At 47.3% G+C, this 25,459-nt stretch overlaps 1 protein-coding gene across 1 annotated transcript; it reads left to right on the top strand.

Annotated features, from left to right (window-relative positions):
- The first annotated feature begins 1,748 nt into the window (after positions 1–1,748).
- Positions 1,749–24,584, top strand: LOC132770397 (alkaline phosphatase-like). Its single transcript, XM_067466110.1, has 11 exons — positions 1,749–2,149; positions 3,774–3,890; positions 6,606–6,721; positions 7,196–7,370; positions 8,704–8,876; positions 12,027–12,161; positions 13,943–14,012; positions 14,126–14,260; positions 16,515–16,706; positions 21,109–21,225; positions 24,074–24,584. The coding sequence occupies exons 1-11, from the start codon at positions 2,083–2,085 to the stop codon at positions 24,355–24,357; spliced, it is 1,581 nt and encodes a 526-aa protein (XP_067322211.1). The 5' UTR covers positions 1,749–2,082; the 3' UTR covers positions 24,358–24,584.
- Positions 24,585–25,459: the final 875 nt, after the last annotated feature.

The raw sequence follows: 25,459 nt of genomic DNA, 5'->3' as shown, positions 1-25,459 counted from the left end.
ATGTTCAGATGGAATTTCCTTTCTTATAGTTTGAAGCCATTGTTTCGCATCCTAGCCTCCAAGGAAGCAGAAACCAAGCTTGCTCCCTCCTCCTCCCTGTGGCTTCCTCTCACATATTTATACATGGCTATCATATCTCTTCTCAGCCTTCTCTTCTCCAGGCTAAACATGCCCAACTCCTTAAGCCGCTCCTCATAGGGCTTGTTCTCCAGACCCTGGATCATTTGAGTCGCCCTCCTCTGGACACATTCCAGCTTGTCAATATCTCTCTTGAATTGTGGTGCCCAGAATTGGACACAATATTCCAGGTGTGGTCTAACCAAAGCGAAATAGAGGGGTAGCAATACTGGATCTAGACACTATGCTCCTCTTGATGCAGGCCAAAATCCCATTGGCTTTTTTTGCCGCCACATCATATTGTTGGCTCATGTTTAATTTGTTGTCCACGAGGACTCCAACATCTTTTTCACACGTACTGCTCTTGAGCCAGGCATCGTCCCCCATTCTGTATCTTTGCATTTCGTTTTTCCTGCCTAAGTGGAGTATCTTGCATTTGTCACTGTTGAACTTCGTTTTGTTAGTTTTGGCCAATCATCTCTCTAATCTGTCAAGATCGTTTTGAATCCTGCTCCTGTCCTCTGGAGTATTGGCTATCCCTCCCAATTTGGTGTCATCTGCAAACTTGATGATCATGCCTTCTAGCCCTTCATCTACCTTACTTAATATTACAAGGTTTTTCTTTAACACACACTTGATCCTGCTACGACTTCCTGTAACGAATTTGACAATGTAGATGCAACCTTTGAATGCATTTCCCTCTTGCTAGTCCTGACCAGACTAGGGATACTAAAAAAACCCTGGATATACCTGTATGTTGAGAATTGTCAGAGTGGGTCTAATCTAGCTGGCGTTAACCCAGAAAATGTGCAATGTGCACATTGTCATATAATAGGAAGTTATTTTCTCACGCCTTCCTGATTCAGTGGAGTTGCAGAAAGGGACACTTTCCATTCCCACGGTGCAACAAATTCCAGAGAAGCATATTTTCAGAGGCACGGTCCATTGCAAAGTGTTTGTTTGGTGTTGATGTTCAGCAGAAAGGCTGGTGTAGTGCAACCACCTTGTAACGAAGGGAGTGTAGATTTACCCCGAAAGAGGCTGGAGCGCAACAGAGAGTGGGCCTTCTGCACTCCTTGTGTCATCTGGGCTTGCCTGAACCTACTTCGTCTTGTCTCACCCAAAGATGTTTTTGTCCATCTTTGAAGAATCAGATTGGGATGTTTTGACACATGAAAGCCTGTGTTGCAATTACACTTTCTGTTGTGTTTTTTTAAAGCAAACTTTCAACAACAGGAGGAAGATAACTTTCTAATAAAATTGGCAGATCCATCCATACTGGTTCTGGGTGGTTTTGTGGAAGGAAGCAAATGCAGTTCCTCTTTTGCAGGTTGTGCAATTGACTTTGGTGTGGAAATGCCGAGAAGACATTAGAGACCATCCTGAAAGTGGAATACGCTGACCCAGAGTTTGATGGAGTCTCTTATTCTGGAGTATTTCATGCAGAGGATGGATGGTTATCTGTTGGAGAGTTTTGACTGTGCCTTCCTACATGGCACAAGGTTGGACTGCATGGTCCTTGGAGATCTCTTCCAACTCTAGGATTCTATGATCTTCTGAGACCTTCAGCATGCTAACCCTCTTTAAGGAAAGTCAAGCCAAAGCAAAACTTTTCCAGAGGAGATGGGACTGTCCACCTCGCAGGGCTGTGGCCTTGGGTTTCCAGCAGATGGAGAGGTCGAAAAAAGAGAATCTTGCAAAAACAGAAGGCGTGTTGATTCTGATGATAAAGGAAACCTTGCTCCTGAGAGTAGTCTGCAACTGCTGTGATAAAAGGATGGCTTGGGATGTTGTGATCGCTGGTGCGTCAAGAACAGGGAGGGAAGCCCTTGTTTCCTTTGCCGCCCCATTGAGACACGTGCCTCTGGGTCCAAAGGGGGAAAAGGAGGGGCATAAAAGGCACAGTTATGTCTCTCCCTCCCTCCAGTTTGACACCAAGACTCTTTCATTGGACTTTGGGCTGAGATGAAGCCAACGGGAATCCAGGGACTTCTTTGGCTCCTTTGCATCCATCTCTCTGATGCCTCCTTAGGTGAGAAGCCACCTTGTTATTCCATAGTTTTGGGTGGGAGAAGAAAGTCTGTTAGAGTGCAATTGGAAGAGCAGATTGGGTTTTAGTTTCCGAAAGAGTCAGGTGTATTCACATGGCACACTTGCATCAGTTTGATCCCACTTTAACTGCATCCTATGCAATCCTGGGATTTGTCATTTGGGAAGGGATTTAGGATTCTCTGCTAATCTCTGTTTTCTGGGTGCTGTTCTTTATCTACTGTCCCAATATTAGAGTTTTTAAATACTGGTAGCCAGATTTTGTTCATTTTCATGGTTTTCTCCATTCTGTTGAAATTGTCCACATGCTTGTGGATTTCAATGGCTTCTCTGTGTAGTCTGACATGGTGGTTGTGGGAGTGGTCCAGCATTTCTGTGTTCTCAAATAATATGTCCAGGTTGGTTCATCAGTTCGCAGATTCTTTCGCAGTGCCTTTCAAGTTCCTTGATTTGTGTCTGGGCAGGAAGCAGCCAGACTTTGAAGCTGCAAGGCCATTCAATGCTAATCAAGCTGGGCAATTGCAACATTCACACTTGCCTCCAACAGACAAGATGTCTTTCTCACACCCTGGACATTCCACAGATATATAAACCCCACTTGCCTCGTTTCCAACAGACCTCACAACCTCTGAGGATGCCTGCCACGGATGTGGGTGAAACGTCAGGAGAGAATGCTTCTGAAACATGGCCATACAGCCCAGAAAACTCACAGCAGCCCAGTGATGCTGGCCATGAAAACCTTCAACAATACATTATTGTTAGTGGGTTGTTTGTAGGTTTTTTCGGGCTATATGGCCATGGTCTAGAGGCATTCTCTCCTGACATTTCGCCTGCATCTATGGCAAGCATCCTCAGAGGTAGTGAGGTCTGTTGGAACTAGGAAAAAAGGTTTATATATCTGTGGAATGACCAGGGTAAGACAAAGGACTCTTGTCTGCTGGAGCTACGTGTGAATGTTTCAACTCGCCACCTTGATTAGCATAAAATGGCCTGGCAGTGCCTGGAGCAAACTTTTGTTGAGAGGTGATTAGATGTCCTTGTTTGTTTCCTCTCTGTTGTTGTGCTGTTGTAATTTTAGAATTTTTTAAATACTGGTAGACAGATTATTGTTACTTACCTTGAGATTTCTGAATGTTAAAATCTTCTGAAATGGAAGACAGCCATTAGGTTACTGTTCATAAATAAGGAAGAGACATATTTGTCAATATGTATTTCATGGGGTGAGAGGGTTACATAGAGAGGGTGTCCAATGTGTCTGTTTGTCTCATGTTGTCCTAGTATGTGTAGCGTAGTACTATGCATTTTATAATGATTGTTTTGAGGATGCAGTAAACTAGAAACATGGAAGCAAAGGTTGGCAAACAGAGCGCGTTTAAAATCCCAAAAGCTTCCAGATTTTTTGGTCAAACCTACTGGATTCTAGGAGTATAAAACTACAACTCCCATGGTTCCATAGCATTGAGCCATGACAAAGTTGTGTCAAGCTGCATAAAGGTGCCCTTTAGCTCAGTGGCCACATTGGCTGGGGATTCTGCAAGCTGCACCCCAAAAGGTAAAGTGTGTATAGTATAAATTGGTAAGCCATTTCTTCTGCCTGGTCCTTTTAGAGGAAGAGAAGGATCCGAAATATTGGAACGCAAGAGCCAAGCAGACACTGGACTCTGCGCTCAAGTTGACACCGATGAACCACCGGGCAAAGAACATCATTTTCTTCCTGGGCGATGGTGAGTTCAGACATGGATGAGTATGAAGAGGGCTGCTTGTACAGCACCAGAAAGTTGTAGATTTACCAAATTTTTGAGGCCCTAGCCAAAGGGGATAGATAGAGCCTCACCAAATGATAGCTCCCAGGATTCCTCAGCATAAAGCCATGGTCGTTGTAGTGTCGTCAAATTGAATTAAATCTACAGTGTAGATCAACATTTCTCAACCTGAGAGTTGGGACCCCTGAGAGGGGGTCATGAGGGGGTGTCAGAGGGGTCACCAAAGACCATCAGAAAACTTCAAATCCCAGCAACTACAACTAAATGTCAAGGTCTATTTTCCCCAAACTCAGTGCTCACATTTGGGCATATTGAGTATTTGTGCCGAGTTTGGTCCAGATCCATCATTGTTTGAGTCCACAGTGCTCTCTGGATGTAGGTGAACTACAACTCCAAAACTCAAGGTCAATACCCACCAAACCCTGTTGGTCGTGGGAGTTCTGTGGGCCAAGTTTGGTTCAATTCCATCTTTGGTGGGGTTCAGAATGCTCTTGGATTATAAGTGAACTATAAATCCCAGCAACTACAACTCCCAAATGACAAAATCTATCCCCCCCCCCCCCCAATCCCACCAGTATTCAGATTTGGGCCAAATTTGGTCCAGAGAATGAAAATGCAGATGCAGATGCATCTCTAGGTTCACTGATGCTGGACATTACACTGGAGGATAGGGAACATTCCTAGGGAGTATAACTCTCTGGCAAGCAGGGGAGAAGTCGTGCCAGCTATTCTTTGAAAAGCCTGTGCTCTTCCCCAGTGCTCTTCTCTTTTGGGAGGGAACGATTGGATCGGCGATCCCCATCCCATCCCTGGCTCTCTTCCCTTGGAGCTCTCCAGCTCCCCTTCACAAACTGATTTACTCTTGCTGGTTTTGGCCCCACTTGCAACTCAACCGGGAGCTTTTTGTGCAAAGATGATTTTGGAAGCAGGGAGAACAGCAGGGAGTCTCTTGCCAGGTCACCTCCTTGCTCCCAGGTTTGAGGTCACTCCAGGGCCTCTCTTTCCAGATCACTCTGCCCTCTGGAAGTTTATCTTGGGAACTAGAAAGGAGAAGTCCTCCAGCATCTGAAAAGCTTAGAAAGATGGGATCTTGAGGGACCAAGGGTTGCAGAAATCAAGCCGGGCATCTCCGTGCAACAGGCAAAGACTACATTTGCTGTTTGTTGTTCATTCGTTCAGACGTTTCCGACTCTTTGTGACCTCATGGACTACATTTGCTAGGTATCCTCAATCTTTGCATGTCTCCAACTGGTCTGAATCCATAATTTGCAGGGATTAGAGCAGTTGTTCTCAACCTGCGGGTCCCCAGGTGTTTTGGCCTACAACTCCCAGAAACCCCAGCCAGTTTACCAGCTGTTAGAATTTCTGGGAATTAAAGGCCAAAACATCTGGGGACCCACATGTTGGGAACCATTGGATTAGAGGAAGACCAACTCAGCATCCAAGAGTCCTGGCCTTTTCTAAAAGCTTGGACATCCATGGATTTTGGTATCCACTGAAATTCCTGGAGCCAAAACACAGTAAGGACAAGGTCCCACTATATGTCTAATGTTAAACCACCCATGGGCAAACTTGGGCTCTCCAGGTGTTTTAGATGTCAACTCCCACAATTCCTAACAGCCGGTAGGCTAACACAGACATGAGCAAACTTGGGCCCTCTAGGTGTTTTGGACTTCAACTCCCACAATTCCTAACAGCCTACTGGCTGTTAGGAATTGTGGGAGTTGAAGTCCAAAACACCTAGAGGGCCCAAGTTTGCCCATGCCTGAGTTAGCCTATAAACCCCAAGTTATATGACGGTTAAATGAAAAGTAATGCCTCCACCTCTGTCACTCCTCCACAGATGGCAGTACTGGTATGCGGCAGGTACTGGCTTATTCAGTAGACTCTCCTCTGCAGTTGCATTTCGGCAGACAGTCTTAGCATTGAATGGTTGTGTTGTTAAAGTGCAAAGTATGGAACCCTGCGCAGACCGTCGATCAATGCGACTTAAGCAACATGCAGTCATTGAATTCTTGACAGCAGAAGGTGTCACCCCAAAGGAGATTAATCAGAGAATGCAAGCTGTTTATGGTGATTGTGTTGATGTGAGTACTATGCATCATTGGGTGAGTAAGTTTAAAGATGTTGAGGTGGGAACATCTGGCAAACAAAGGGTTGGACGTCTTGTGACAACCACCACTGAGTTTCACAAGCAAAAGATTGACAGATTGATTCAGGAAGATCGTCGTATCACTAAGAGAGAAATTTCAAGCATAATTGGCATTTCACAATAACATGTGGGTCACATTATTGCTTTGCTTGGATATCGGAAGATCTATGCTCAATGGGTTGCGGAAAAAGAGTGTCGACTTCTTCTGTGACAGCTTTAGAAAACTTGTTCATCGTTGGCAAAAATGTATCCAATTGTCTGATGATTACGTGGAAAAGTGAATAGTGGTAATTAAAGAGGACATTCTAAGGATTATTTCTGTGTTTGGTTTATTAAAATATTCCCATCCAAACCCAAGTAATGAAGGTGGATGCATTACTTTTCATTCATCCCTCATAATCCAAAGAAAAAGTAATTTTTCCAAGCCCTTCCTAAAGAGCAAACACAGGTGGCCAATCAACTCAAAACTTAGTTTTTGAAATCCCTCTGCAGCCACTGTAATGATCCTACTGCTCTCTTTGCAGGCATGGGCATCCCCACCATCACAGCTGCCCGCATCTACAAGGGTCAGATGGCCGGAGGCTCCGGGGAGGAGAGCGTGCTGGCCATGGAGAAATTCCCCTATGTTGCCCTGTCCAAGGTAGGGAAGTCTCACTAGGTTGAACTAGATCATCCAGTCCTATGTAGAGACCCTTTGGCAACTTGTAAGTCCTTTCAACTCAACCAGGGATTTTTGTGTATTTGTGTGCCAGGAGCAAATTGGGAAACTGCATTTTGCTTCTGGTGTGCTTCTTGGCAGGGGGTTGGACTGGATGGCCCATGAGGTCTCTTTCAACTCTTTGATTCTATGATTCTATGACTAGGATACAATGGAGCCATGGATGCACATAGCAGGAAAAGAGATTCCACATCAACATTAATATACTGCTGCCTGGGAGTCTGGTGGAGTATCCTTCTCTGGAGGTTTCTAAGCAGAGACTGGATGGCCATCTGTTAGGAGGGTTTTGATTGTACTTTCCTGCATATCAGAAGGGGGTTGGACTGGATGGTCCTTGGGGTCTCCCCCAACTCTAGGGTCCTGAGCCCCATCACACCTCTAATTTTCTCTTGCTAGACGTACAACGTCAACCTTCAGGTGCCGGACAGTGCTGGAACGGGGACGGCTTACCTGTGCGGGGTGAAGGCCAACGCCAAAACCCTGGGAGTGAGTGCGGCCGCTGTCTTTGAGAAGTGCAACACCACCTTTGGCAACGAGGTCTATTCCATCCTGCACCGGGCCAAGGCATCAGGTAGGGCCATTGGGAAGGTGCCAAAGTAAAAGGGAACAGCAAGAAGTATCTTTGCTTTAGTCCCATGCATCTTACTTTTGGAAGAGAGCAGCCTGAAAACGAAGTGGAATAGTCAGTAACACCACACTGCTCCCAGAATATTTGGGAGCTATTTGGGAGCAGAAAACCCACAGATGTCATAGAATCATAGAATCAAATAGTTGGAAGAGACCTCATGGGCCATCCAGTCCAACCCCATTCTGCCAAGAAGCAGGAATACTGCATTCAAATCACCCCTGACCAGGCCCGTAGCCAGGATTTCGTTTCGGGGGGGGCTAAAAAATTTTTCAGGGGGGTTTCGGGGGGGGGGCTGAGTTTCGGGGGGGGGCTGAGTCTGAGTGAAAGAGGGTCTAGCCTAGCAAACCTTTTGTATCATTACCCCAATACCCCCATGCATATGGGATATATTGAGTATGGTGATAAGATCATGATATGAATAAACATAAGTTTAAATAATGCACCAATAAGGCCTTTTCGCGAACCACCATGAAAATTTCGGGGGGGGGCTGAAGCCCCCCGAGCCCCCCCCCCTGGCTACATGCCTGCCCCTGACAGATGGCCATCCAGCCTCTGTTTCAAAGCTTCCAAAGAAGGAGCCTCCAACACACTCCGGGGCAGAGAGTTCCACTGCTGAACGGCTCTCACAGTCAGGAAGTTCTTCCTTATGTTCAGATGGAATCTCCTCTCTTGTAGTTTGAAGCCATTGTTCTGCGTCCTAGTCTCCAGGGAAGCAGAAAATAAGCTTGCTCCCTCCTCCCTGTGGCTTCCTCTCACATATTTATACATGGCTATCATATCCCCTCTCAGCCTTCTCTTCTTCAGGCTAAACATGCCCAGCTCCTTAAGCCGCTCCTCATAGGGCTTGTTCTCCAGACCCTTGATCATTTTAGTCTCCCTCCTCTGGACACATTCCAGCTTGTCAATATCTCTCTTCAATTGTGGTGCCCAGAATTGGACACAATATTCCAGGTGTGGTCTAACCAAAGCAGAATAGAGCATGGGCAGCATGACTTCCCTAGATCTAGACACTATGCTCCTATTGATGCAGGCCAAAATCCCATTGGCTTTTTTTGCCGCCACATCACATTCCTGGCTCATGTTTAACTTGTTGTCCACGAGGACTCCAAGATCTTTTTCACACGTACTGCTCTTGAGCCAGGCATTGTCCCCCATTTTGTATCTTTGCATTTTGTTTTTTTCTGCCTAAGTGGAGTCTCTTGCATTTGTCCCTGTTGAACTTCATTTTGTTAGTTTTGGCCCATCTCTCTAATGTGTATGTTTCCACCCCACACAGGCAAATCTGTGGGGATTGTGACCACCACTCGGGTCCAGCATGCCACGCCAGGGGCCTCCTATGCCCACTCGGTCAGCCGGAGTTGGTATGGGGATGAAAGCATGACTGAAGAAGCTATCCGGCAAGGTTGCAAGGACATTGCCTACCAGCTGGTGCACAACACCGACATCAATGTGAGTTGCTGGGTGTGCAGAGGGCCAGAGGGGCAGGACAGACCCCAATGTGGGTTCATCTTCTTTGAGGATTTGGGGGCCCAGCTGACAAAGCTACCTGTGGTCAGTGGTCAGAACTGGGTATAAGGCATCTCTTTGCACCTCAAGGCAGAGTTCCCCAAACCATGCTTCTCCAGCTATCTTGGACTGCAAAGACCACAGTCTCATATAATCCAGAATTGGAGTTACGTGTGGGTAGAATATTTACCATTATTGGGTTATTGTAGGTTTTTCGGGCTGCATGGCCATGTTCCAGAAGCATTCTCTCCTGACGTTTCACCTGCATCTGTGGCAGGCATCCTCAGAGGTTGTGACGTCTAGATTGTTGTAGGTTTTTCGGGCTGTATGGCCATGTTCCAGAAGCATTCTCTCCTGATGTTTCACCAGCATCTGTGGCAGGCATCCTCAGAGGTTGTGAAGTCTAGATTGTTGTAGGTTTTTCGGGCTGTATGGCCATGTTCTGGAAGCATTCTTTCCTGATGTTTCACCTGCATCTGTGGCAGGCATCCTCAGAGGTTGTGAAGTCTGGGTTGTTGTAGGTTTTTCGGGCTATATGGCCATGTTCTAGAAGCATTCCCTCCTGACGTTTCACCTGCATCTATGGCAGGCATCCTCAGAGGTTGTGAGGTCTGTTGCAACTGGGAAATTTGGGTTTATATATCTGTGAAATAATATCCAGGGTGGGAGAAAGAACTCTTGTCTGTTGGGGTTAGGTGTGAATGTTTCAGACAAAACAGAGTTTGCAAGCTTGGTAGTTGATTAAATGTCCTTTGACCAGTATCTGGCCACTTGGAGTGCCTCTGGTGTTGCTGCAAGAAGGTCCTCCATTGTGCATGTGGCAGGGCTCAGGTTGCATTGCAGCAGGTGGTCAGTGGTTTGCTCTTCTCCACACTCGCATGTCGAGGATTCCACTTTGTAGCCCCATTTCTTAAAGTTGGCTCTGCATCTTGTGGTGTTAGAGCGCAGTCTGTTCAGCGCCTTCCAAGTCACCAAGTCTTCTGTGTGCCGGGGGGAGTCTCTCATTTGGTATCAGCCATTGGTTGAGGTTCTGGGTTTGAGCCTGCCACTTTTGGACTCTCGCTTGCTGAGGTGTTCCAGCGAGTGTCTCTGTAGATCTAAGAAAACTATTTCTAGATTTAAGTCGTTGACGTGCTGGCTGGTACCCAAACAGGGGATGAGCTGGAGATGTCTCTGTCTTGGTCCTTTCACTATTGGCTGCTACTTCCCGGCGGATGTCAGGTGGTGCAATACCGGTTAAGCAGTGTAATTTCTCCAGTGATGTAGGGCGCAGACACCCCGTGATAACGCGACATGTCTCATTAAGAGCCACATCCACTGTTTTAGTGTGGTGAGATGTGTTCCACACTGGGCATGCATACTCAGCAACAGAGTAGCATGGCACAAGGGCAGATGTCTTCACTGTGTCTAGTTGTGATCCCCAGGTTGTGCCAGTCAGCTTTCGTATGATATTGTTTCTAGCACCCACCTTTTGCTTGATATTCAGGCAGTGCTTTTTGTAGGTCAGAGCATGGTCCAGAGTGACTCCCAGGTATTTGGGTGCGCTGCAATGCTCCAGTGGGATTCCTTCCCAGATCATCCTCAGAGCTCGGGATGCTTGTCTGTTCTTGAGATGAAAGGCACATGTCTGTGTTTTAGATGGGTTAGGGATCAGCTGGTTTTCCCTGTCATAGGCAGTAAGAGCACCTAGAGCTTCGGAGAGCTTCTGTTCAACTATCTCAAAGCTCCCTTCTTGAGCGGTAATGGCATGATCATCAGCATAGATTAAACTCTCTGTCCCTTCTGGCAGTGGCTGGTCATTTGTGTAATTGTTGAACATGGATGGAGCAAGCACACTCCCCTGCCTGCCATAGATGCAGGTTTTATTTATTTTGTCATGTCAGGAGCGACCTGAGAAACTGCAAGTCGCTTCTGGTGTGAGAGAATTGGCTGTCTGCAAGGACGTTGCCCAGGGGACGCCCGGATGATTTGATGTTTTATCATCCTTGTGGGAGGCTTCTCTCATGTCCCCGCATTAGGAGCTGGAGCTGATAGAGGGAGCTCATCTGCCTCTCCCTGGATTCGAACCTGGGACCTGTCGGTCTTCAGTCCTGCTGTCACAAGGGTTTAACCCACTGTGCCACCGGGGGCTCATAGATGCAGGTGAAACATCAGGAGAGAATGCTTCTAGAACATGGTCATATAGCCCGAAAAACCTACAACAACCCAGTGATTCCAGCCATGGAAGCCTTCAACAATACTTTGTGAGGTCTGTTGGAAACTAGGAAAATTGAGTTTATATATATATATGGAAAGTTCAGGGTGGGAGACTTGCTGGCGTGAGCCTCCCTCCAGCCTTGCACGCTCTCCCTCGTGTGCAAGGTGGAACAGTTCTGCAAAATAAATCTGTGGCCAGATAGTCCTGTCCAAATGAAGAACTGCCCTTTTCTAAAGTGGCCAAGGCATTTACTACAAGAGCCATCAGAAAGAGCAGGGCATCCCATTATGGTGATTGCTTTAAACTTAGCTTTCAAACGCCTGGTTCTGCTATTTTATTATCTTTACTGTTGACTGCACAAAATGAAGAGTCCACGTGGGTTTCAGTCCTTGGAAAAACAATCTATTTTGTTCCTTGTTTGCACAAAGATCGGCTCCAATTTATTGGTGCCAAAGCCAACATCCTTATCTGCCAATGGTGCAGAGGGACTACAAGTTGATAGAGATGGAGCTGGGTTAATAAAGGACACGCTGACAGGTTAAATGCCGAAGGAGGCGTCAGTCATTCACGTGGAAGGTGCTCACGGTGCCCTTTGTGGATTGACGACACCACATGGTGGCATTTAGCTATCAGAGCTAATAATAAACAATACGCTTCATTTTTTAAACCAGAAGATGAAATAACTCTGGATAACAACAAAGAAAGATGGTGAGAGATGTCTAACAGTGGAATGTCCTGCTGCCTCGGTCTCTGTTGGAATTTCCTTCCCTGGAGGTTTTTCAGCAGAGGCCAGATGAGCTTTGATTGTGTCTTCCAGCATTGCAGAATGGGGTTGGACTAGATGCCCCTTGGGTTCTATTCCAATTCCGTCATGGCACCTGGTTCTCTCCTGGCAGGTGATTCTCGGAGGAGGCCGGATGTACATGACGCCAAAGGGGATGCCTGACCCAGAGTATCCAGGTCTCTCTAACCACAATGGGACCAGGCAAGATGGACTCAACCTCATAGAGAAGTGGCTGAGCGGAAAGAAGGTAGGAAAGGGATGCTGGGGAAGGAAGGCTGAGAATGGGGAGGGAGAAGCCAGGAAAGGCACATTACCATCCCCTCTTCCTCTTCATTCTCCTCTTCTTCCTCTCCTTTCCCTCCTTCCTCTTCTTCTTCCTATTCTTCCCCTCCTCTTCTTCTTTTTCCTTCTCCTTCTCTTCTTCCCCTCCCTCCTGCTCTTCATCTTCTTTCTCTTCCTTCTCTTCTTCCTCTCCTTTTCCTCCTCCTCCCTCTCCTTCCTCCTCCTTCATTTTCTTCCTCTTCTTCCTCCTCCTCTTCTTCCTCTCTTTCCTCTCCCTCTCCCTCTCATTCTCCTCCCTTTTCTTCCCCTCCTCCTCCTCCTCCTCCTCTTCCTCTTCTTTTTTTCCTCCTCCCTCTCTTTCCTCCTTCCTTTTCTTCCTCCTCCTCCTCCTCTTCTTCTTCATCTTCTACCTTCTCCTTCTCTTCTTCCCCTTCTCCTCCTCTTCATCTTCTTCTTTCTCCTCCTTCTCTCCTACCTCTCCTTTTCTCCTCCTCCCTCTCCTTCCTTTTCTTCCTCTTCTTCTTCTTCCTTTTCTTCCGCTTCTTCCTCCTCCTTTTCTTCTTCCGCTTTCTTCCTCCTCTCATTCTCCTCCCTTTTCTTCGCCTCCTCCTCCTCTTCATCCATCTCTTTCTCTTCTTCCTCTCCTTTCCTCCTCCTCCCTCTCCTTCCTTTTCTTCCTCTTCTTCTTCCTCCTCCTTCTTTTTCTTCCGCTTCTTCCTCCTCCTCCTTTTCTTCTTCCTTTTTCTTCCTCCTTTTATTCTCCTCCCTTTTCTTCGCCTCCTCCTTCTCTTCTTCCTCTCCTTTTTTCCTCCTCCCTTTCCTTCCTCCTCCTTTCTTTTCTTTCTCTTCTTCCTCCTCCTCTACTTCTTCCTCTCCTCCTCTCTACATCTTCTTCTTTCTCCTCCTCCTCCTCCTTCCTTTTCTTCCTCTTCTTCTTCCTCCTCCTTTCTTTTCTTCCTCTTCTTCCACCACCTCCTTTTCTTCCTCTTTCTTCTTCTGCCTTCTCCCTTTTCTCTTCCTCCTCCTCTTCTTCCATCTCCTTCTCTTCTTCCTCTCCTTTTTTCCTCCTCCCTTTCCTTCCTACTCCTTTCTCTTTTTCCTCTTCCTCCTCTACTTCCTCTCCTCCTCTTCCTCTTCTTCTTCCTCTCTTTCTTCTTTCTCTCCTTCTCCTCCCTCTTCTTCCTCCCTCCTCCACCTCCTCCTCCTTCCCTCCTCCTCCTCCTCCTCCTCCTCTTGTTCTCTTTCTCTTCTATTTCATCCTCCTTCTCTTCCTTGGTTTGGGTTGGCATGGAGGGAAAATTTAGCTGGAGAAAAGGAGAGATTGAAAATGTTCCAGCTCTGGGTTCTGTTGAAGTCCGCAAAAGCCACCCATTGTGCAATGCATTGAATGGTGTCTGAACTGTACAACTATAACAGTTTGATCCCACTTTAATTTACCATAGTTCCATATTACATAACTGTGGAACTTGAAGATTGTTGCTGCACTTAGAATACTTGATTATAGCAACTTTATACACAGAACAATGGAAAAATAAAGAACTGTCCTTGAAAGAAAACTAGATTATGCAAGTTCTAGAACTGGCAGAAATGGGCCAACATGAAGAAAATGCACCTCTTTTACTTTGGCTTCCCAAGACCTGGTATCTATCCGGTGGTGTGCAAATACACTCCCTGCTTTTTCCTCTGTCACAACTTTGCCATTGATTCCTGCCCCTTTCAGACCTTCTCCCTCCTCCTCGTTTCCAGGGTGCCCACTACGTCTGGAATAAAACCGCCCTGGATGCCGTGAATGAACACACTACCAACTACCTCATGGGTGAGACCATGCAGACAGACGGTGGACTCTGTGACAAGTTCCTTTCTGGAGTCCAACGCCCATGAACCCCTTAGGATGGAACATTCCCCACATCATCCTCTCAAATCTTTTAGGTCTCTTTGAGCCAAAGGACATGACCTACGAACTCGAGCGCACACCTGAGACGGATCCCTCCATTGTGGAAATGACGGAGAAGGCCATCCGGATCCTCCGCAAGAACCCCAAGGGCTTCTTTCTCTTTGTGGAAGATGAGTATCCCATCGTTGGTTGGTGGCAGACCCAGGTCGTTGGGACCCTAAGTCAGCCTTGGGCTGTAGTTCGAACTTGATAAGAAAGCATTAGAGGCTGCTTGCCCCATCCTTATGCCAGGAGGAAGGTGGGACACACAGCAGCTGAGAGTGCTCCGGAGGGCTCTCAGCCACCACGTGCCTTCCTTGAGCTGCCCTCCTTGAACTGCCCTCCTGGCATGCTGGGTGGGTGTGGGCCCACAAGGGGTAGGGTGTGGGAGAGGGCAGGACCAGGATGGGGCAAGGCAGGGCTTGGATCATCCTCATTATCCTCACAGCATAAGAATGGGGCTGCTTGTCCCGTCCTTATGCTAGAAGGAAGGTGGGACACACGGCGACCGAGAGTGCTCCGGAGGGCTCTCAGCCACCACATGCCTTCCTTGAGCTGCCCTCCTGGCATAAGGATAGGACATGCTGGGTGGCTGTGGGCCCACAAAGGGTAGGATCTGGGAGAGGGCAGGACCAGGATGGGGCAGGGCAGGGCCTGGGTCATCCTCGGGTTGACCTCACAGCATAAGGATGGGGCTGCTTGCCCCATCTTTATGCTAGGAGGAAGGTGGGACATGCGGTGACTGAGAGTGCTCCGGAGGGCTCTCAGTTGCCACGTGCCTTCCTTGAGCTGCCCTCCTGGCATAAGGACAGGACATGCTGGGTGGGTGTGGGTAGGATCTGGGAGAGGGCTGGACAAGGGGTAGGATCTGGGAGAGGGCTGGACCAGGATGGGGCAGGGCAGGGCTTGGATCATCCTCATGTTATCCTCACAGCATAAGGATGGGGCTGCTTGTCCCGTCCTTATGCCAGGAGGAAGGTGGGAGACTCGGCGACTGAGAGTGCTCTGGAGGGCTCTCAGCTGCCACGTGCCTTCCTTGAGCTGCCCTCCTGGCATAAGGATAAGACATGCTGGGTGGGTGTGGGTCCACAAGGGGTAGGGTCTGGGAGAGGGCAGAACCAGGATGGGCCAGGGCAGGGCCTGGGTCATCCTCAGGTTGTCTTCACAACATAAGGATGGGGCTGCTTGTCCATCCTTATGCTAGAAGGAAGGTGGGACACACGGCAACTGAGAGTGCTCCGGAGGGCTCTCAGCCACCACGTGCCTTCCTTGAGCTGCCCTCCTGACATAAGGATAGGGCATGCTGGGTGGGTGTGGGTCCACAAGGGGTAGGGTCTGGGAGAGGGCAGGACCAGGATGGGGCAGGGCAGGGCCTGGGTCATCCTCACAGCATAAGAATGGGGCTGCTTGTCCCATCCTTATGCTAGGAGGAAGGTGGGACATGTGGTGATTGAGAGTGCTCCAGAGGGCTCTCAGCCACCACATGCCTTCCCTGAGTGGTCTTCCTGGTATAAGGATAGGACATGCTGGGTGGCCATGGGCCCACAAGGGGTAGGGTCTGGGAGAGGGAAGGACCAGGATGGGGCAGGGCAGGGCCTGGGTCATCTTCAGGTTGTCCTCACAGCATAAGAATGGTGCTGCATGCCCCACCCTTATGCTAGGAGGAAGGTGGGACACATGGTGACTGAGAGTGCTCCGGAGGGCTTTCAGCTGCCACGTGCCTTCCTTGAGCGATCTTCCCAGCATAAGGATAGGGCATACTAGGTAGGCATGGGCCCACAATGGGTAAGGTCTGGGAGAGGGTAAGGCCAGGATGGGAAAGGGCAGGGCCTGGATCATCCTCAGGTTGTCCTCACAGCATAAGGACAGTGCTGCTTGCCTCACTGTTATGCTGGGAGGAGGGTGAGATATGCGGTGGCTGAGAGTGCTCCAGATGGCTCCCAATTGCTGTGGGCTGTTATGTCCTTATGTCAAAAAGTAAATGAGGAGGGCCTGAAGTAAGTGCCCTGAGGGCTGCATCCGGCCCGCGGGCTTTAGTATGCCCATGACTGCAATAGACATTTGTGTTACCGAATGGGAATGGAATGTCTGTACACAGTTATGTAACCCATTGTAACCTAGGCCTTGGGGCATTCAAGACTGAAGGAGTTACCCTACTCCAGAGCCCATCTGAAAATAAAACCCTGCTTTGATTCCACTCCAGAAGCCTCGAGGTTATGTTTGAACCACTCAGATTGTTACATGAGAACTTTTGGGCTGCTTCTGTGGTTGGAAATTGTGGCTGTGGTCACGCCTTCCTCACCTTTGTCCTAAACCCTACTGTCTAGACTGGTGTCACTCCCCCAAAAAGGGGTCTGACATGCGGTTTCTATGTGTGTCCTTCACGAGGCAGGATCGACCATGGGCACCACAACAGCAGAGCCAGGCATGCCCTCACCGAGGCTGTGATGATGGACAGGGCTATAGAACGGGCTGGGGAGTTGACTGACGTCTCCGAGACCCTCACCGTGGTCACAGCGGACCATTCACATGTCTTCACCTTTGGAGGCAGCACACCGCGTGGCAACAACATCCTTGGTAAGCCTTTGGAGGAATTCATAGAATTGGAAAGCAAGGACCATCCATTCCATTTTGTCATGCAGATACACCCAATTAAAGAACTCTCGCGAGATGGTCATCCAGCCTCTGCTTAAAAGCCTCTGGAGAAGGGGACTCCACCAAACTCCAAGGCAGCATTTTCCTGTTGTACAGCTCTTACTGTCAGGAAGTTCTTCCTAATGTTTTTCTGCAGTTTCAATGCATTATTCCATTGTGTCCTAGTCTCCAGAGTGGCACAAATCATGCCTGGTCCCTCCTCACAGTGACATACTTCCAAATATTTAAACATGGTTCTCTTGTCCCCTTCTCTCAAGCCTTCTTTTCTCCAAGTTAAACATCCCTAGCTCATTAAGCCACACCTAAGAGAGACTCATGGCTTTCAGATCTTTGACAATTTTGCTCACCCTTCTCTGGACGCCTTGTCCATATCTTCTTGAATTATGGTGCCCAGAACTAGACACAGTCTCATTCCAGGTGAGGAGGTCTGGCCAAAGCAGACTAGAGTGGGACTTCGACTTCCTTCAATATTGACACTGTTAATGCAGCCTAGAATCACATTGGCTTTTTAAGTTGTCTCCTTAAGTCACTCCTCATAGGGCTTGTTCTCCAGACCCCTAAAATGATCAAGGATCTGGAGAACAAGCCCTATGAGGAGCGACTTAAGGAGCTGGGCATGTTTAGCCTGAAGAAGAGAAGGCTGAGAGGAGATATGATGATGGCCATGTATAAATATGTGAGAGGAAGCCACAGGGAGGAGGAGGGAGCAAGCTTGTTTTCTGCTTCCCTGGAGACTAGGACGCAATGGAACAATGGCTTCAAACTACAAGGGAAGAGATTCCATCTGAACACGAGGAAGAACTTCCTGACTGTGAGAGCTGTTCAGCAGTGGAACTCTCTGCCCCAGAGTGTGGTGGAGGCTCTTTCTTTGGAAGCTTTTAAACAGAGGCTGGATGGTCATCTGTCAGGGGTGATTTGAATGCAATATTCCTGCTTCTTGGCAGAATGGGGTTGGACTGGATGGCCCATGAGGTCTCTTCCAATTCTTTGATTCTATGATTCTATGATTCATCACATTGTTGGTTCGTGTTCAGCTTGTGGTCTGTCAAGACTCCTAGATTGCTTTCTCATGTACTGTTTCCAATTGGTGTTACTCAACCTATATCTATGCATTTCGGGCGCTTTGTGGGTTAAGCGTCCATGGGTTTAGTTAGGCATTGTTGTTGTTTATTCGTTCAGTCACTTCTGACTCTTGGTGACCTCCTGGACCAGCCCATGACAGAGCTCCCTGCCGGCTGTCACCACCCCCAGCTCCTTCAGAGTCAATCCAGTCACTTCAAGGATGCCATCCATTCATCTTGCCCTTGGTCAGCCCCTCTTCACTTTTCCTTCCATTTTCCCCAGCATCATTCTCTTCCCTAGGCTTTCCTGTCTCCTCATGATGTGGTCAAAGGACTTCAACTTTGTCTCTAGTCTCCTCCAATGAGCAGGCAGGCTTTATTTCCTGGAGGATGGACTGGTTGGATCTTCTCGCAGTCCAAGGCACTCTCAGCACTTTCCTCCAACACCACAGTTCAAAAGCATCGATCTTCCTTCGCTCAGCCTTCCCTCAGGTCCAGCTCTCACATCCGTAGGTGACTATGTGGAATACCATTGCTTTGACTATGCGGATCTTGGTTGCCAGTCTGATGTCTCTACTCTTCACTATTTTATCAAGATTGGTCCTTGCTCTCCTCCCAAGAAGGAAGCGTCTCCTGATTTCCTGGCCGCAGTCCCCGTCTGCAGTCATCTTTGCGCCTAGAAATACAAAGTCTGTTATGGCCTCCAAATTTTCTCCCTCTTTTTGCCAGTTATCAATAAGTCTGTTGGCTATAATCTTGATTTTTAATGTTTAACTGCAACCCAGCTTTTGCATTTTGGTTAGAAGGCTTCTCAGCTTCTCCTTGCTTTCAACCATCAAAGTGGTATCATCTGCATATTTATTTATCAGGCAACCGAACGTATTACATTTTTGACAGAACAAACAAACATACAAAAGACACAGAGTTTGCAAGCTTGGTAGTTGATTAAATGTCCTTTGACCAGTATCTGGCCACTTGGAGTGCCTCTGGTGTTGCCGCAAGAAGGTCCTCCATGGTGCATGTGGCAGGGCTCAGGTTGCATTGCAGCAGGTGGTCAGTGGTTTGCTCTTCTCCACACTCGCATGTCGTGGATTCCATTTTGTAGCCCCATTTCTGAAGGTTGGCTCTGCATCTCGTGGTGCCAGAGCACAGTCTGTTCAGCGCCTTCCAAGTCGCCCAGTCTTCTGTGTGCCCAGGAGGGAGTCTCTCATTTGGTATCAACCATTTGTTGAGGTTCTGGGTTTGAGCCTGCCACTTTTGGACTCTCGCTTGCTGAGGTGTTCCAGCAAGTGTCTCTGTAGATCTTAGAAAACTATTTCTTGATTTAAGTCGTTGACGTGCTGGCTGGTACCCAAACAAGGGATGAGCTGGAGATGTCTCTGCCTTGGTCATCATCTGCATATATAAGGTTGTTAATGTTTCTTCCAGCAATTTTAATCCCAGCCTCGCATTCGTCAAGCCTCGCACATTGCATGATGTGCAACCTCAGACATTCTCTTAGTTCCATTTATGTACAGTGCCTCATAGATCCTCTAGGGGGCAGTATCTCCATGTTTTTGTCCCCAGACAGAGCAATATATGCATTACTGTCCTATTTGAAAGCAATTTCATCTTTTTTCAAACCACAGCGGCTGCCTAAATTTCAATGCGTTGTGTTGTTGCTCTGTGTCATCAAGTTGTTTCCAACTTATGCCAACCCAAAGGCACACCAATCCTGGAATTTTCTTGGCAAGATTTGTTCAGAGGAGGTTTGCCTTTGCCCCCCTTTGAGGCGGAGAGAGTGCAACTTGCCTAAAGATCACTTAGTGGATTCTCACAAGTGAGGATTCAAACCCTGGTCTCCAAAGTGCTATCCCAGTGCTCAAACTACTGTACCACATTGGCTTTCTCCATCCAGATTTATTGGAATACAGATGCCATCATTTGTAGTCCTGCATTTCTGCAAATGTAAGATACTACACTTAGGCAGAAAAAATGAAATGCAGAATGGGGAACGTGTGGCTCGAGAGCAGTATGTGTGAAAAAGATTTTGGAGTCCTCGTGGACAACAAGTTAAACATGAGCCAACAATGTGATGCTGCAGCTAAAAAAGCCAATGGGATTTTCACCTGCATCAATAGGAGTACAGTATCCAGATCCAGGGAAGTCATGCTCCCCACGTTCTATTCTGCCTTGGTTAGACCACACCTGGAATACTGTGTCCAATTCTGGGCACCAAAATTGAAGGTAGATTTGACAAGCTGGAATGTGTCCAGAGGAGGGCAACTAAAATGATCAAGAGTCTGGAGAACAAGCCCTATGAGGAGCGGTGTGAGGAGCTGCGCCTGTTTAGCTTGCAGAAGAGAAGACTGAGAGGAGACATGATAGCCATGTATAAATCTGTGTGGGGAAGTCATAGGGAGGAGGAAGCAAGCTTGTTTTCTGCTGCCCTGGAGACTAGGACGGTATGGAGCAATGGCTTCAAACTACAGGAAAGGAGATTCCATCTGAACATGAGGAAGAACTTCCTGACTGTGAGAGTTGTTCAGCAGTGGAACTCTCTGCCCCAAAGTGTGGTGGAGGCTCCTTCTACGGAGGCTTTTAAACAAAGGCTGGATGGACATCTGTTGGGGGTGCTTTGAACACGATTTTCCTGCTTCTTGGCAGAATAGGGTTGTATTGGATGGCCTACGAGGTCTCTTCCAACTCTTATGATTCTATGAAATGGCATGGAAAGGCTGGAGTGTATACTAAGAGCAAACATTAAGGCAAGGTGTAGAAAAGTTCATGCCACCCATTAAGATGAGACAGAATACCCAGAGCCAGGTAAAGTGAGGAAAAGTTAATTTTGGACTGCAGTTCCCAGAACTCCCCAGCCAGCATGGGAGTTGTAGTCCATAAACAACTTTTTCCTGGCTCTCCATTAATGTACTCTTGTCCGAATCCCCCATCATTCCCAAATGCCATGAACATGCCAGTCTGGATGGCATGACTGGTTGGGGGATTCTGGGAGTTGTAGTCCATGAACAGATTTTCCCTGGTCCTCTGTTAATGCCTCCATAAAACAAGCACGGGAATTCCCACCATTCGCATACACAGAGGCCATGCCAGTCTGGATGGGAATGAATGGAGTTGCAGCGAAGTACCTCTTAATTTGGAAACAACACGAGTTGACACTATGGAATATGGCGCTGATACCATGGGATATGAGTCCCATTCTTTCCACCTCATGTTAAGGAGCTGCTACTACTGAGTTGTGTTTGTGATTGTGTATATATTCCTAGGCCTGGCCCCCAAAATGGCAATGGACAACCGCTCATACACCAGCATCCTCTATGGGAACGGACCAGGCTACGCTCTCAAGGACGGCACTCGCCAGAATGTGAGCTCTGTGGCCCTTGGTAAGATCTTCCTCCTTCAGTTTTGCTGATCTTTATGACAGGGAAGCTATGTGGACAAAGACAACGTTGTTACCAGTACCAGCAGTGTAGTTGCCTGTCCATATAGAACAGGCATGGGCAAACTTGGGCCCTCCAAGTTTTGGACTTCCACAATTCCTAAGACCCGGTAGGCTGTTAGTATTGGAAATTCCATAACCTCTTGGAAATAGCTGCACCATAACCTTATTGAAAAGGTAAAAACGACGCCACACTACCTCTGAGGATGCTTGCCATAGATGCAGGTGAAACGTCAGGAGAGAATGCCTCTAGAACATGGCCATACAGCCTGAAAAAACCTACAACAACCCAGTGATTCTGGCCATGAAAGCCTTTGACGATGCCACATCTGTTTGGCAAATGTGAATCTCCATGAACATGTGCAGACCACCTTTTGAAAACCACTAGTCAAGACAAGGATGACTTTGTTAGAAGTCAACCCTTTGAATAAATGAGATTAATAAGCATTCAGGTAATGGCACACAGGTAACTCAGCTGTTAAACTGGAGAACCATGTCTTTAAACTGTCAAGGATAAAGACATGCCACTACAAAAACATATTTGGTTAGCAGAGGATGGTTGTTTCTTTGAAGTTGATTTTGAAGCTTCCCATCTACTCTCTCTTAAAACCTCTTAGTGAAAATGGGTTGTTGTAGGTTTTTTCGGGCTATATGGTCATGGTCTAGAGCCATCCTCTCCTGACGTTTTGCCTGCATCTATGGCAAGCATCTTCAGAGGTAGTGAGGTCTGTTGGTTCATCAGGTACTCAGCCATAGCAGAGCACCTGATGAACCAAGGTGGTCCAGGAACCTGTTTACATAGGGACCACCAAACACAGCAGGAATACCCAGACACAAACATGAAAGGCACTGCAGACTACTCCAATCAGAGAAATCAGCCATAGCAGAGCACCTGATGAATCAACCTGGACACAACATATTATTTGAGAACACAGAAATGCTGGACCACTCTCACAACCACCATGTCAGACTACACAGAGAAGCCATTGAAATCCACAAGCACGTGGACAATTTCAACAGAAAGTAGGAAACCATGAAAATGAACACAATCTGGCTACCAGTATTAAAAAAATTCTAAAATTACAACAGCACAACAACAGAGAGGAAACAAACAAGGACATCTAATCACCTCTCAACAAAAGTTTGCTCTAGGCACTGTCAGGCCATTATATGCTAATCAAGGTGGTCAGTTGAAACATTCACACCTAGCTCCAGCAGACAAGAGTCCTTTGTCCCACCCTGGTCATTCCGCAGATATATAAACCCCTTTTCCTAGTTCCAACAGACCTCACTACCTCTGAGGATGCTTGCCATAGATGCAGGCGAAACGTCAGGAGAGAATGCCTCTAGAACATGGCCATATAGCCCAAAAAAACCTACAACAACCCACTAACAATAAGTTAAAACTTTATAGATCAAAGAGAAAAAATGGACTAGATAGGTATTAAAATACATTATTATTATTATTATTATTATTATTATTATTATTATATTTTTTATCCCACTTTCTTTTCAAAGCAGCTCAGACAAAAAACTTGCAATTTAAATCTTACAACATATAAACAGAAACAAAGGAAAATCGTTGTTGACTACGGTCAATTGAGGTATGACCGTAGTTGTGAATTCCTGCTTGGCAGAGGGCTGGACTAGATGTGGCTCCTTTCAATTCCATGAGTCTATGGATTTGTAAGAGACTGGAGTTGGGAAGAACTGAGTGCAAAGCAGGCAATTGACCACTGAACCATGTCCACAGTCCAACTGTTTGGGTTTGCCACGCCTTGGCCAAGCTTATCTGTCAACGAATGGGCACTGCTTCCCGATTCGGCTTCTAACTTTTGCCCTTGAGGTATTCAATGGGATTTTGGCCTGCATCAATAGGAGCATAGTGTCTAGATCTAGGGAAGTAATGCTACCCCTCTATTCTGCTTTGATTAGACCACACCTGGAATATTGTGTCCAATTCTGGGCACCACAATTCAAGAGAGATATTGACAAGCTGGAATGTGTCCAGAGGAGAGTGACTAAAATGATAAAAGGTCTGGAGAACAAGCCCTATGAGGAGCGGCTTAAGGAGCTGGGCATGTTTAGCCTGAAGAAGAGAAGGCTGAGAGGAGATATGATAGCCATGTATAAATATGTGAGAGGAAGCCACAGGGAGGAGGGAGCAAGCTTGTTTTCTGCTTCCCTGGAGACTAGGACGCGGAACAATGGCTTCAAACTACAAGAGAGGAGATTCCATCTGAACATGAGGAAGAACTTCCTGACTGTGAGAGCCGTTCAGCAGTGGAACTCTCTGCCCCGGAGTGTGGTGGAGGCTCCTTCTTTGGAAGCTTTTAAGCAGAGGCTGGATGGCCATCTGTCAGGGGTGATTTGAATGCAATATTCCTGCTTCTTGGCAGAAAGGGGTTGGACTGGATGGCCCATGTGGTCTCTTCCAACTCTTTGATTCTATGATTCTCACTTCCTTGAGATCCAGATTCAATTTGACCTGTACCAATCTTCTCCTCAGAGTGGGGCCTTTGAGCATAGACCTCCTCAGAGAAAAAGCTCTCCAGAACTGTATTCCAAAAATCCATACAGTTATACCCTATCGCGTGTGGTCCAAGATTGCTGGTTGACCTACATTACCAGCTGCACATAATAATTACCATTGTAAGGTTTTTCTTCAGCACACACACACACGGTCCTGCTATAGCTTACTGTAATAGATCACACCAATAAAATCATATGGAACTATATTTTGTGAGATTCTAACTTTCTCCCCATTGTCTTCCTTCCTTCCGTGTCTCTAGACAAAATGGATTACCGACAGCAGGCGGCCGTCCCTCTGCCCTATGAGACCCACGGCGGAGAAGATGTGGCCATCATGGCTCAAGGCCCCATGGCCCATCTCTTCCACGGCATCCAGGAACAGAACTACATTGCCCATGTCATGGCCTACGCTGGCTGCATCGAGCCCTACCATGAAGAGCCGGAATGTTCTACGTGGAAATCCGTTTCTGGAAGTTCAAGGCTCTCTTGGCACCCTCTGCTTTCTTCCATTGCTCTTTGGTTGGGACTTCTCTTGTTGAGATAGTGATGGTGAAAAAGACACACTCGTGGACTGGAACATTTCTCTTTAAAGTGCCTTCTCTGGACATCAGCTTGGGATGGCCTCTTCTTGTCTCCTCCAGACAAGCGGAAGCTGGTGGTTACCATATCAGCTGGAATCATAGAATCCTAGAGTTGGAAGAGACCTCGTGGGCCATCCAGTCCAATCCCATTCTGCCAAGAAGCAGGAAAATCGCACTGAAAAGCACCCCCAACAGATGACCATCCAGTCTCTGTTTCAAAGCCTCCAAAGAAGGACCCTCTACCACACTCCAGGGCAGAGAGTTCCACTGCTGAACAGCTCACACAGGAAGTTCTTCCTAATGTTTAGGTGGAATCTCCTTTCTTGTAGTTTGAAGTCATTGTTCCATTGTGTCCTAGTCTCCAGGGCAGCAGAAAACAAGCTTGCTCCCTCCTCCCTATGACTTCCTCTCACAAGTGGTTCACATGCTCTGGATTGTGGTCCAAAACAGAGCTCTCTGGGACATTGCTTCCTTTTTTTTGTCGTGTCAGGAGCGACTTGAGAAACTGCAAGTCGCTTCTGGTGTGAGAGAATTGGCTGTCTGCAAGGACGTTGCCCAGGGGACGCCGAGATGATTTGATGTTTTTATCATTGCTTCTTAAACTGTGGATTCCAACCCAAATATGGTGCCCTTGGCTCAGTGTTGAGGTCATGACAACAGTATGGCAACAGTAAATCTACACAAATCTTTCATGGCTATAATCACTGGGTTGTTGTAGGTTTCTTGGGCTGTATGGCCATGTTCTAGAACCATTCTCTCTTAACATTTCACCTGCATCTATGGCAGGCATCCTCACAATCTCTAAGGATGCCTGCCATTGATAGAGGTGAAACATCAGGAGAGAATGCTTCTAGATTATGGCCATACAGCCCGAAAAACCTACAACCTACAAGTTGTTCTCCTCTAGAAACTTCATTGTTTTTGTGGCTGCTAAAAACTATGAGGAATTGGTTGAGATTCAATGAGATATTCATTGGAAAACTAGAGCAAAATATGCTGCAGGATGTCCTTCTTGCAAAAAAACAAAGTTTCTGTAGTTTAATAAACCCTTTCCATGTGTTAATG

Source organism: Anolis sagrei, chromosome 3 (assembly GCF_037176765.1).
Source record: "Anolis sagrei isolate rAnoSag1 chromosome 3, rAnoSag1.mat, whole genome shotgun sequence".
NCBI classification, from domain to species: Eukaryota; Metazoa; Chordata; class Lepidosauria; order Squamata; family Dactyloidae; genus Anolis; species Anolis sagrei.
Note: the sequence above shows the minus strand (reverse complement) of the source record. Positions and strands in the feature narration are given on the sequence as shown.